Below are 13,322 nucleotides of genomic sequence, written 5' to 3'. Positions count from 1 at the left end.
AATGAGCATAATCCAAATGGTAAGCTGTTCATGCTTGAAAACCCTACAATGTGGCTGAATTAAAACAATTGTGCAAAACATAGCAAGCCAAAATTCCTCCACGGCGACGTGAAAGACTCACTGCCAGTTATGGCAAATCCTTGAATGCAGTTCTTGCCATCTTGGGTGGCAGAACCAGCTATTACGTTTAAGGGGCAATTATTTTCTCACACAGGGCCAGGCAGGTTTGGATGGCTTTTTACCCTTAATAAATGAACTATCATTTAAAACCTGCATTTTTTATTTACTCGAGTTATCTTTGTCTTATATTAAAATTTGTTTGATGATCTGAAACATCCAATTGTGACAAATATGCAAGAAACTAAGAAACCAATCAAATGCATTTTCCCAGCACTGTACATGAGAGTTTTTCAATACCTTAATGACCAGGAAAATGTCAGGAGAAGGGTATGTGATGGAGAAAATGGCGGAACGAGCCAGTGTAGATATGGCGACGTGAGGTGTATGGGGTTTTAGGAGTCCTTTCATCTGATCCGAGTTAAGGTCAAAGTAGAAATTCTCAGAGATCTGTTGGGAGGAAAGATAAGCGGGAATCAGAGGAGGCAGGGGAAGGAAAGATGATAATGGAAATGCACGTCAAGGGATGCTAATTCAGTTTTGACTCAGTGATCTAAACCGCAAGACCACTTAGGCCTTTTTGAGACGAGGGAAATTAAATTAGTGAAGTATGAGCTCAGCATTATGTAAGTGGTTTTACAGAGTGAAACTCATTGAAAGAAGACTCATTATGCCAAATAAGAACTAATCAAATGGAACAAAAAGAAATAAAACCTTTTTCTTTTCCTTGATGTCATAAAGGGCGAGTGTTCCAAATATTGGCTCGATTTCTATTTCAAACCTGAAAAACATAAAAAATAAACAATGTCAAATATGGAGTGCATTGGGGTATTTGTAATAAATATAATAACCAGAGCATAAAGATACAAATGCCAGGAGCAATACTCCAAATGTTCCTTACTTCAGAGACAAACACTTGACCATGATCCTCTGGCCACAATGTTCCTTGGGCACTTCAGGAAGAGAGCATCTCTCTACTGCTTCATCCTGCCACACAGAAAGGAAAACAAGGCCCCGGCATAGCATTTGCACAGATGTCATGGCAACATAGTGGCAGAGAAACAGTGAAGTGTACACATACATAAAAAAAAAGGATGACTGAGAAAAGGAGAACACTGAGGGAAGGAAAGCAAACAGTTCTCCTGAAGTGCCTGGATTTGCAGACATTATGGACATTCACTTTATGGGAACATTCAATAACTCTGAGCTGAACAAATGGCAACGGCATTTATAAACTCTGCTGCCAGAGTCTTCTGCTCCCTGCAGCTTTTGCTCTGTGTGGTCAGTGTTTTTCTTTTAGATGTCTGGTTTGCCTTCAATTCGTAGCACTGTTTAGTTAGGAGTGGAAATGATAAATACAGTTTTGTTGTCACTGACTAAAAAAGGTGTTTACTTTTTAATTTTAGCGTGCATGTCAGTAATGCCTTTTTTTAAACACCAATGAAGTGTTGTTGGTCTATCTAACCAGCCCACATTATGACCGGTTTGACCAAAGCAACGTTACTAGCTATGGAGTTAATTTCTGTCCACCAGAAATCATGGTTGAATCAGTGCTGAATGTCTTGCGCAAGTCTCTCCCATAGCCACAGATACTAGTTCTAGACTCCATGTTGGTGGAAAAACAGCAATATCACCATTTACACAGCTCCAAGTTCCTTCAGTACTTCCAGTGTGCTGCTAGTCTAAGCTGTTGCACTTAATTCATTACACAACTAGCCTACAGAAACGCTGCACTTAAGATCAATAATTCCAAAATCTATTTTTTGATAACAGAATAATTAGATCGTGGGCTGTTTCAAGGTTCTTACAGGGTGAACCATAAGAGAGAAACAACTCTCAGGGTACATTCACACTAACAAGTTTTAGTTTTAAACTTTTACAACATTTATGCCTAACGCTGGCACTGATAAGCCATTTTAGAACCACTAAAAAGAGACTTTTAGAAATGCTGCTGACCCAGATTTAGTTCAAAAACTCCAGCATTGCGTTTCAGCCAAAATGAGCAAAGTGAGCTTTCAGAATCAAACAATACAGACGCTTATGTTTGCTTCCTGCTGACGTCTTATACCACCACAAAGAAAACTAAAACATTAGCTTGCTCATATAGCTTTTTTGATTTCATCCTTCTTATGAGCATACTCTTTTTTTCCCTCCACTGTTATAGCTTCCTCTGACAATGCTCCCAGTATTGCTCTAACATGTTGCTGTATTTGCTCTGTGGCAACCCCCAATTTGAATTTTCATCTCCATGACGGCCTCATATTTGTGTCTGACTTTCATCTACAGTTACAACTCATCATGGCTCCATGCAGAGAAATCAGCACTGTGGAAATTGCTCTGTGTGCCAAAATACTACACTAATGGGTAATACTCATACAATCATGCGTATTTATTGTCACAAAATTCATAATAGAATGTTTCTCACCAGGAAATTGTGACCCGGAGTGATAAGCATTCATTATCAGTGTGATGTGTTTCCTCTAAACAGAGTAAACCTAAAGCTTCTCTCAGCTGTTCTCTTATTCACAAGGGGTTACCACAGTGGATGCATCTGCATATTTGATTTGGCACAGACTTTTTTATGCCAGATTCCCTCAAATAACCCCAGGGATATGAGTCTCCTCCTGGTTTTAACCCAGGATCTTATGCATATTATACATGTGTTAACCACTACACTATGGAGCATGTAAGCCAAACCCTACGTTGACAGTATAGATCCTGAATAACTCTTATTTAAACTAAATTTGTGATCATGGTTATAAATCATGACTTTTTTTTTAAATTTGCTCTGTTTTTTTCTAACTTAAACCACAACAGAGTCAGATACAAGAGGATCAAATACAAACCTCATCAGGGGGAGGGAACAGGCCAAGCAGGTCATTGTGGCGCCCCTGCTGTCGTGCCTCGGTATTGCGGTGGTCCATGTCCTCTGCAGCTGTTTGTTCCAGCACAGTTGGCAGGAGAGCGTCTGGAGACGAATTCTTCAGGTCAAAGATGCTGGAGGCCCAGCTGCCGCGAGGAGTCTCATCGATGCTGACTGACCGCCGCTTTGCGTCATCCTGAACCACACAAGACTGAGAGGTGAGGTCATGTGTTTTTCTGTTTGATTTTTTCCCCCTTCCAGGCAAAGATGTGTTGTAAGAATTACAATGCCACATATCCCATTACCCATCTGATATGACTCATGTGGGGAAAGTGTAATGGATAATGGATAAGGCATTTATCCATTTATCCATTAGTCATTCTTCATATAATTAGCTTGTTGACCAGAATACAACTCATACTGCCTTTCTCTGTGATAATGAGACACCCAGCAGTCTGGCAACTCCATCTCTTACCCCGTGTATTAAATGACAGCACTTTTAGTGTGTGACAGCTGGAAAACTTTTACTCCCGGCAATACTAAAACATGTTTCATGAACCTAACCTCACTGAATGCCCATCAGCATTTAAGATAACAGTGTCTTTGAACATTGCAGTCGTCTACCTGGTCTTCCTGGCGCTCAGCTGCAGCAACCTCATCCAGTTCAAAGGTCTGTTTGACCAGCCCTCGTTGCCTCTCCCTCTGCCGCTCAGAGTTGTGAGGGGTGTATGTGGTGCTATAGCGCTGATATCTGCAAAAGAAGAAGAAGAGTTGTCCAACTAATAACGTAACTGTCAATCACATGTGGAGTGAACACAGAAATGTGGCGCACATTATTACAAAATAGATGAAACGCATATTGTAGGTTAATTTAGCTGATACCCCTACTGTGACCACTTACTTTCTTTGAATGACAAGCCAGTCATCTGTGTAGACAGCCAAGGCATCTCTCACTCTGGGATCCAGCGAGCTACATAGAAAAACACATGAATAATTGAGCAAAGCATGCTTTTAATATTTATGTTCACAGAGCGAAGGCTTTGTTCCTATCTGTAGTGATGTTTATCCATTACAGTGATATTAATGCTCTGCTTGTGTAGTAATGTCAAGACCATAAATGGGACTTGAGAGTTTAGTATGAGGATTGTGCTGGCCATTAGCAGACTAGCGGACTTACTCCTCTTCCTCAGGCAGTGGGGGCTCCAGTGTATTGCATTCTTTGTCCAGGTGGAGGAGCTCCAAGTCATCCGACGGGAACTCCATTAGCTGCTTGAGAGGGCCGGGCTCCACCCCGGGAGCATGACTGCTCACATACTCCTCAAAGTCCACCGGCTCAACCACCTCCGTCAGCGGAAGCTGTCAGTCAGCATTAAACTATTATGTACATATTACTATGATGTGCCCACAATTTCTATCATTACCACTTTAATACAAATCATAGAAAAGGTAAACATGTGAAAGCAATGGTTATCTTTTAATTAAGTGGCATTCACAGGAAAAAAAATCAGCTTCTGGGAAGTTATTACATTTTTATTGGCATTTTCCACTAAATTCATCATGTCAGAGACTTCAATGCGTTCTTGCTTCTTATATTTACTCTTGGATCAGAGTAGCTTTGGATGATTAACCGTTCAAAATAATCCAGGTTTATTTACTATTGGACCTTATTGAAGCCTCAGTTCATCCTGTCTGAAACAACCTGTTATAGCTCTCTTCTCCCTTTTAATTCAACTGTTTTCCTGACTGACTGTCACACCCAAACAAAAGGTTTAACCAGCACATGGGTAGGGCTTCTATGCTCGCAGCCAAAGCTTATTTGAGAAGACCCCATTAGGGGTATCCCAAATTATTAATGACATAGAGATACAATAGCAAAAACAAAGGGTTTGAAACCAATCAATAAAACTCAGTGTAAGAGATTACTTCCACAAATGCTGATCTGATTATTTAAAACTAGCCATGTTTAATATGGGAACCCACTACTACAGAAATGACAGAAAAATATAAAAGATCCACACACGGTTGGTAAACAAAAACTTCCTGTACCACATATATATATATATATATGCACGCTAAAAAGAAAGAATAATACGGTGTCTAAACAAGGTTATCCATTTCTTTTACGGTTTGCTTTTACAGTTTTGGTTTTCACTTCTCAATTTTGAACAAGGCATGTACTTTCTTTTTTATCTGTTTAATCAAAAGCAGAATCCCCCACAGGAACTACTGCTACAGCTCCTTTCTAAATGGAAACCCCCCCCAAGTTGTTGTCATCTTTCTTTTCCATATGGCCCAATACACTGCAAGTAAAAAAAACAAGGCTCTACTCGACAACCTATGTCTACCAGACTGTCTGTTAGAAGATCACAGAGAATCCTAAATTTCTTCTGGGCTAATTAGAAACCATACTGGCATGTTTATAACAAGACAAAAGACAATTTCCAAGACAAATCACCTTATATAACCATCCCTTCTTCTATTTTTAAGCGTTCATGGTGAGACCTTGCCTAGCTGTAGAACAACACAGTTGAGTGAGAGCAGGTATGCTTGCTTCAAAGCCACTTGCTGTGAACACTAATTAAAACTGCAATCACCTAAGTAACATCTTCCTCCTTGTATCTAAACTCAGTACTCATTTACAAAGTTACACCCATCCACTTCTGGCCTGACTAACTTGAGCTTCAGAGCTGCCAGGCAGTAACTCTGAGAGGTTAAACACAGGGTGACTCACAGGGTGGTGCGCGCCTCCTCGTTTCTTCGACAATTGAGGTGAGCCATAGTCTCTGGACACTTGTTTTCTGACCTCTGCAGCAACCGTCCTGAGCAATAGAAAGGATTTTAGGTTAGAAATAAAACATAGGTGCAAAAAACAAAATGAAAATCCAGTTAAATGTAAGAGGTCATTTACATTTATTTATTTATTTTTACTTTTTTAAAAATTTTATTTACATTTAACAGTTTAAGTGTCTACAGCTATACAGGAAGTGACGTCTGCACTTTCTCAAATCCTACCCCACAGAATCTGTGAACCCCTTATCACCATTTTCATCTCCTGGTACTAGTAGCAATGCTGAAGGGCAGCAGCTGTTCTGAAAAGGGACCTGAGCCGATCTCACAGAGGGGTAGTGATCTGGCTCCAGGGAGCAGGCACAGAGCCAGAGCTCCGTCCCTGGCCTTTATGAACTAACGGCAAAGGGAGGCTTAAAGACAGACAAAGCAAGAGAAGGAAAAAAAAACAACAATCCTTTCCCAGAGTCAGCAAGCAGCTGCTCCTCTAGAACCACATGTCTGTTTCTTTCATATACACAGCTGCAAAGGCTTCAACATTTCTGCTGTGATTACATTGCTAAGGTTCATGTCATACATCAATCAAATCCACAAGGACTCCGACTAGTGACCTCCACTTCCATCTCCAATACAGAGCTAAGATCTCCTTGTGATGACAAATCAGGATGCATTTCTTTCAGGTTGAACTTTTAAGAGCTAGTACTACATTACTGGCAATCTGGAAAGAGTTTCCAGATTGTGCAGCTTCTCTGCACACCTCCATTTAAAACAGGAAAAAGGAACATTATCAACTGCAAAGTCAACAGGCAGAACACCCCTTCCCACCCTTTCCTGCATCCGGCGCTAAACAATGCTCTTGGTCCCACTAAAGAGTTGGGATTTTAGGAATGGGGTGGGCGATTGAGAATTTCTCTTTAGGATGTGTTATAGAGAAATTATCCAGTTACATCAGAATGTACCATCATGTTTATTTCTTGATGAAACGGACTATAAAATGAACTGATTGAAGCTGAGGTGAATGGCTGGGGGGGGGGGGACACAAACAGGGAGCCACTTCCCTACCAACACCTCCACACACCCATACAAGCTTTGGTGCAGTTGTTATTCAAACACTCAGCTGACAGGTGTGACGAGTTTTGACAATTTTACCTGGAATGTGATCACCATATGTTCAGTGTGATGAAACAGTGCATTTCCAACGCATGCAGCACCACTTTTAACGGAGAGGCAGAACCAGTTTACAACGTGTAGAAACAGGTTACTAATATATATTCCCACAAGGTGTTCACACGACACAAGAACAATACATAATATCCCCTTTTAATCTGTGCGAAGCCTTTCTCTTACTATTACTCCGAAACAAATACTCCCACTTAAAATACACACCTTAATAGCAGAGCAGCCTTTGGCTCGGCGCTGTTTTACTTAAGTAGCCCAATCATTGTTGACAACAAAGCTCTTACGATGCTACGACAACGTGTAGAAAACAGGTTATTAAACTCGCAAAAGTGCAAGACACCCATTAAGAAAGCGCAAACTACTTGACTAAACCCCTTTCTTGTGGTATTAGGCTACAGGTGTGTTTATACCAAGCGGTTTATGCTTTGTGATACCTTACAAATCCTAGCTTAGTGGCTATATGCACCGTCTCTCCTGCAGGTCACTCTCAAGCAAAGCGAGCGGCAGTGTAGTAGCCGTTAAACAATAACTTCTGTCACTGTCTCACCGGTTGATTTTATGAGCAAAAGCCCTCCTTTCGCTCGGAGTCGATGTCATTTCTCGTCCCCATGTAAGGAAAAGTCTTCGAATTAAAACTGAAAGTGGTCTGCTCCTCTCGAGGTTTCGCTCTGTCCCGTCTTGTGCAGGGATGCGGACTCTCAGACCGCTTCCTTCTCCACGCTGGGACCGGGCAGGGATCCCTACTTGTTCCGCCTAGTGGTCGGGAGCTGAACCGCGGCCACTGCTGTAAAGCATACCTATACTACATCCGGTATTATTTCAAAATAAAACTCCATCGTCTTTCCTTATTGGTTTTCGATTAAATAAAACACAGAGTTACAACACTACTTTTACAGTATACATAACCAAGAACCTTTTTTAAACACGTAAGAACCTTTAAGATTACAAAATCTGCGCCTTTAAAATTGTACAATGCAGTGAAAAAATCACTTTACGTCCGGCCTCACTATCCTTCCGCGGCAGTTTGACCACTTTGCACAAAGAGGCTATCATGTCTACCATCTGCTAACGCAGAAATCTCACCTGACCGGTTTAGAGCGACCTGTTCATGCCGCATATCCACCTCGGTTTAGGTTTCATTTCTGTTTAAAATTTAGGAAGTGGACCAAAAACATTTCAAGTCCTGTTACTTTCACAAAGAAGGTTTTCTTCATATTGATAACATGACTTTGACCGTCATTAATAACTAGGTGAAAAAGGACTCACTGTTTTCACTGGTTTTGTTCATTGCTGTTGTCAGGGGCGGCTACACAGTTCATGCGTCATAAAGCACAAAGCAACATGCCAACTCAGCTTGCTCTGACCACTCAAGACAACACAGCGTGTTACACCTGCAGTAAACCAGCAGATGGGGCTGTTCACCATGACTGCAGAAAAGGGAAGCCTTGCCTTGTTGGTGTTTTTTAAGATTCAATCTGTAAATTTGACCTCTGCAAGGAGACAGAAAAGGACTACAGCTTTGTTTACCGGCCGTGTTTGAAAGTCATACTGGTGAGCACAAAAATACTTACATATTTCAAAGGCAGACACCTATAAGGGAGATGCTAACGATGTTTTAAGCTTACCGTTTGACCAGCTCTTTTCTCTGTCGTATTTGAACAAATAAGGAATGACATTGGCCCTGAGTCTCCCCTCTAATGGAGGACTTTTCAGTTTATGATAATGGCAGGTCTACATCTCCCTCCTGTCTGCCTGCCTGCAATCACCATTCCATACCCCACGCCTACTATGAGGAAATTATATAGCCATGCTTAGTGCTGCAGCCCAACCCTGCCACCCAACTCCCCCAACTCTCACTCCTTCTACCCCACAGTTCTCCAATTCAGCACCCTGGAGAGCTGCTGCAGGTACTCGGCTGTCCTCTGCGAGATGGCTGATGAATGGCAAGAACTGTAGAGCAGAGATGTGAAAAATGGGAAGAGAAGGAATGAACCAAGGGAAAATTAACCTCGCATGACAAAAGCGTGGCTGTAGCTGAGCAAGGACAGATGTCTCTAGGATATATGTTTATGTATGCATGTAGCAGCACTCAAGAGCTGCATTAGAGCTCGCAGCAGGCATGACTCTGGCCCATAGACACTGCTAATGAAAATAAATTAAGCTCATACTCGCCATCTCTCCCTCTATGCAGGCACGCTTCCACCACAATGCCAGCACTCATCTTTCATTCTCTGCTGCCCCAAGATCCAACAAATTCTAATTTATTGGACGATGGGGCTCTCTATAATTGATTCTTTTATTAATAAAAATTCTATTATCTGCCCTGCATTCATATGTGTATTCAGCACTTCTCAGGCATAACCTGAAGAGCTACAGTAAGTATATTTCTAAATCTTTGCAACAAGCATTTCAATATGAGCTCACTTAGTATTTGTACTGTGTTTTTATGTGACATTGCAACGTCCTTGCCTGGTTGAAAACCCACCTCCTATAAGTAGGCTGAACCCATTCCTGCTTTATCCTTCAGTCCACACCTTCCCTGCCTGCTTCCTTGCCTTTCTGTTCATGGAAGGCTTTCAATCCTTAGATCGGCACTATTGTTTGTGCGCCCAGCCCCCACGGCAGTGAGAGCCCCCACCACCACCACCACCATCACTGTTGTGTTACCAAAGAACAAAAGAGAGAGTGTCAGACACCACCCACTAGATCTCTTTCACACCAGAGCCCCCACCTCAGTTCCAGATGGGGTTGCCTTTTTTTCAGGGTCTCTCTCAACCCCAAGAGTCCTCCAAAATGGAGCCCCTCCTCCCCTCCCCTTAGAGCCAGAACTCAGCTGCCCGTCATCCACCTGCTCTGCTGCCACGCGCCCATGGCCAGGGCACGTCCCCTCTATATCCAGCCCCACCAGGGAGTCCTATTAAAATCATTAAGCACTTCTTTTTTAACTGGCGGCTGCTTCCAGTGCATCACTGGAACCAATAAAAACTGGCAAAATAACTAAAACATTCCAGAGAAAAGCTAACAAAAACCCACCAAATAACCCTTCATGACACTTTCAATGGTTATATATAATGCTTACACACACACACACACACACACACACACACACACACATATACATACATATATATATATATATATATGTATGTATATGTGTGTGAATTTTATATATGTCACTAGAGACCTTGCTTGCTCAGCAGCTGCTCTTAAAGCAGGGAGGAGGAATTACACCAGAGTTAAAATTGTCATCAATAATGCTAATCTCCATCTTATACTGGTGTGCTATACAATGGTCAGGCAGCTGCTCTCTCTCTTTTTTTTAAGTTTCTTTTAAAGCATCAACATGGAGCATCCTCGGGAGACGATCTCTGCTTCAACCTCCACCCCTGTCTTGACCTTTCCCCTCCAGGGACACAGAATGGGTGCAGCAACAGGACACATCTGCTCTCAGACAGCTGTTAAGTCTCCTAATGTTGATCCTACAGTCGGCGTTGGTGCAGGGGGTAATCATTGCTGAATCACATGATATCAGCTTAATTACTACCCCAAAAAACACACAATCCAGAATTTCCTGGCAGTCAACTTATCCAGAGGGCATAATAAAAAGAAATAATAGCAATTTTGCTAACAACACAAGTTATTCGCTAATATAATCTAGTGAATCAATTGTATATTTCTTGAACACCACCCTGTAAATATGAGCAGCCACATTTTCTCCTCTGCCTACATTACATGCATGAATGCATGTGAGCCTGTCACTCACTAACCAAGATTTATGGAAATATCCATCCAAGCTCTAGTCAGAGCAGTGCACAGAGTGCACACTGCTATGAGAGTGCAGCCATATTTGAATACATGCAGATACATGCCTGTATGTTTGAGTGGTTTAAAGCCCTTGCTTTGGTCTTTTTTTATAGTTTCTGTGCTGCAGGAAATGGCTAAAACATCTCCATATACCCATCCCACCACCATCCTCTACTCTCTAAGGGTTCAAGCACCAAAATCAATTGAAAGAAAGAAGAGTGTACTGTGGTCCTCCCCCTACATCTGTCAGGGAGGGAAAGCAGGAGGGGCCACACTTATGGGCCATACAGGAGAACAATATCAGTCCATCTGTCACAAACCGTTTCATCTCTGATGGGGTGAAATATAGCTCGCAAATACATCTACTTCTATATCATCTATGTGTATTAGCTTACTGTTGTCCAAGCCTCCACCAACTCCCAGAAGCGCACGCAGTGGCTTTTTGTCTCATATTACTTTCCTCCCACCAGCCAGCACTCTCCAGCCACCTTGCAAATTATGCTTTTAAGCCAAACAGAATGTTAAAAGAAATTGTTGCACTTTACACGCTGAAGCAGTTAATGAAAATGGAAGACGACCAAGCAACAAAATTTACATGTAAAAAGTTCCGGAATAAAAGTACAGAGCAGCGAACCTGAAAGCTTAATGAAAGCAAAAGCACACATTGTATTTGGAGAAAATACTGGAGAGAAAAAAAGTAAGATGCAATCTGCTAATAACCAGAGTGCTCATTCATATTCAAATGGCGCTGCTGCTGTATTTGGAGGATGGGTGTGGCCGGCTGATTCTTCTTGCCTCCTGAGCTGTCGCGGCTTTGTGACGTCCACGATGCCATTTGCTCTATCAAATTATGCTATCACATTGGTCATTGTTCAACACAGAGGACAAAATGTCAAACCCTAAACAAAGCCAATCAAAGTCTACAGTGCTACACACTAATCGCCAAGAAAAACACTAGGTATCCCAGTGATCCGGTAAGCTGTAGGAACAGCACAAAATGGCCTGACTGTTTACTGGAGGGAGGAACGGAAAAAAAAAATCCCCAAGAGCCATCATGCATCTCTCTCAGCAGCAGGTAGAGCTGCAATCTCAGTCATTTATATTTAATTTCATAAGAGTTTCCGGCCAGACTAATGTGCTATTGATTTCAAGTCTCCTATTACTGAAAAGGGGACGGACTGTGAGGGGGAGAAAGCTGGACTACAGGGAGTAAAAGGCAGAGACTGAAAGAGGAGAGGAGGAAAAGAATACAGTATAGGGGGAAGAAATAGAGTGCACTGGCTACACAAGCTTTTCTAGGAAACATTATAATATTCCATTTGGAAAGCCTATGTTATCTATCTAATAATCGACTTTCCCTCCATCGAGTAAACACCACAACAAAGTGTACATGAAAGCACAATAAGTAGATTCCAGGATGAGGGAGGACACCTGTTTACAGTATTTACTGTTCATTATAAGTCGAGGCATTTGCAGAGTAAATAAGCTAAAAACACCTCAGCTCGACAGAACGCGCACACTCACACCTCCTCTGTTGCTGTTGTGCCACATGTATGATTTTTCCTCCATGTCAGATAGAAATGGAGCAGCAGGAACTGAGGCGAGAAAAGAAACAAAGAGAATGTCTAAGAGCTTTGTGTATTTAAGGTCTCTCCCCAGATACCACCTCAGACAGGACAAAATGAAAGATTCATAAGCACGGCTTTATATTTAAAAAGGTTTTGAGTAATACATGGTCTCACTAAAGGAGGTTAGTCCTTCCTCAAACCCACATAAATTCACATCAGTAACAGCAATAACGTTATGATTAGCAGATAATCACAGGGACAAGCATATGTGCGATATTTCCTTTAATAAAATGATAAAAATGTGGAACAGTTACATTGTCTAAAGAGGTTAAACGCATCACCTACACTTAATACAAACAAAAGACAGATACTGTACACCGAGAATTAAACAGGCACATGGAAAGCAGAATATAATACATAAATAAAAAAAATGACAAGAGCGTCTACTTCAGAGACTTCCTCCCACCAGCCTGTCTACTCTAATAATAGCCCAGAGACAACACATCCAGACAGACAGAGGGAGAGAGGGATATAGAGAGAAAGAGAGGAGAGAGACAGAGAAAAAGTGCAAGAGTGAACCCATGAGGGAGACTGCAAGAAAATTGCCAAATAATACATAAAGGGTTGAATTAGGCCAGTTGCCATTATCAACAAATGTCCTTTCAAAAAGAGGCTAATTTATTTTTGGAACCTTTCCTGAAAGCAAGAACTGCTTCATTGCTGCTGCCACAGAACCCTGGACTGCCAAGAGTCAGGCCTGGTGGAGAGACCACCGCATTAACCAGACCTGAGGCTGAATCAGCCTACCCATCCCCCAGATACGCTGTCATAGTGTCACTCTCTCACTCCGCCTGTCTCCTCTCTCTCTCTCTATGTCTCTCTCTCTCTCACACACACACACAAGGCCACTACCTTACCACAGGGCAATGGCAACAGGCACTGGTTTTTGACGTAATACTGTGAGAATAAAAAAGATGAAGAAGAGAAAATCCAACCTAACGAAT

At 41.9% G+C, this 13,322-nt stretch overlaps 1 protein-coding gene across 8 annotated transcripts in view; it reads right to left on the bottom strand.

Annotated features, from left to right (window-relative positions):
• dock6 (dedicator of cytokinesis 6) overlaps positions 1–13,322 on the bottom strand; it is a 41,992-nt gene that overhangs the window by 24,309 nt on the left and 4,361 nt on the right. For 3 of the 8 annotated variants that reach the window (XM_005468750.4, XM_005468753.4, XM_005468754.4), the window contains exons 1-9: positions 7,494–7,722; positions 5,712–5,799; positions 4,158–4,336; positions 3,882–3,950; positions 3,605–3,731; positions 2,964–3,176; positions 1,019–1,104; positions 832–898; positions 418–567 (exon numbers count right to left, since the gene is read on the bottom strand). In XM_005468750.4, coding sequence (XP_005468807.1) covers positions 418–567; positions 832–898; positions 1,019–1,104; positions 2,964–3,176; positions 3,605–3,731; positions 3,882–3,950; positions 4,158–4,336; positions 5,712–5,799; positions 7,494–7,543 — 1,029 coding nt within the window. In that variant the 5' untranslated portion in view covers positions 7,544–7,722. Of the gene's footprint in view, positions 1–417; positions 568–831; positions 899–1,018; positions 1,105–2,963; positions 3,177–3,604; positions 3,732–3,881; positions 3,951–4,157; positions 4,337–5,711; positions 5,800–7,493; positions 7,736–8,212; positions 8,291–13,322 lie in introns of those variants that run through there. The other 5 variants (XR_002061823.2, XM_019357795.2, XM_013269589.3 and 2 more) reach the window with 5 other exon arrangements.

The sequence above is a fragment of the Oreochromis niloticus genome, linkage group LG4, assembly GCF_001858045.2.
Source record: "Oreochromis niloticus isolate F11D_XX linkage group LG4, O_niloticus_UMD_NMBU, whole genome shotgun sequence".
In the NCBI taxonomy this organism is placed as follows: domain Eukaryota; kingdom Metazoa; phylum Chordata; class Actinopteri; order Cichliformes; family Cichlidae; genus Oreochromis; species Oreochromis niloticus.
This window is presented reverse-complemented; position numbering and strand designations above follow the sequence as displayed.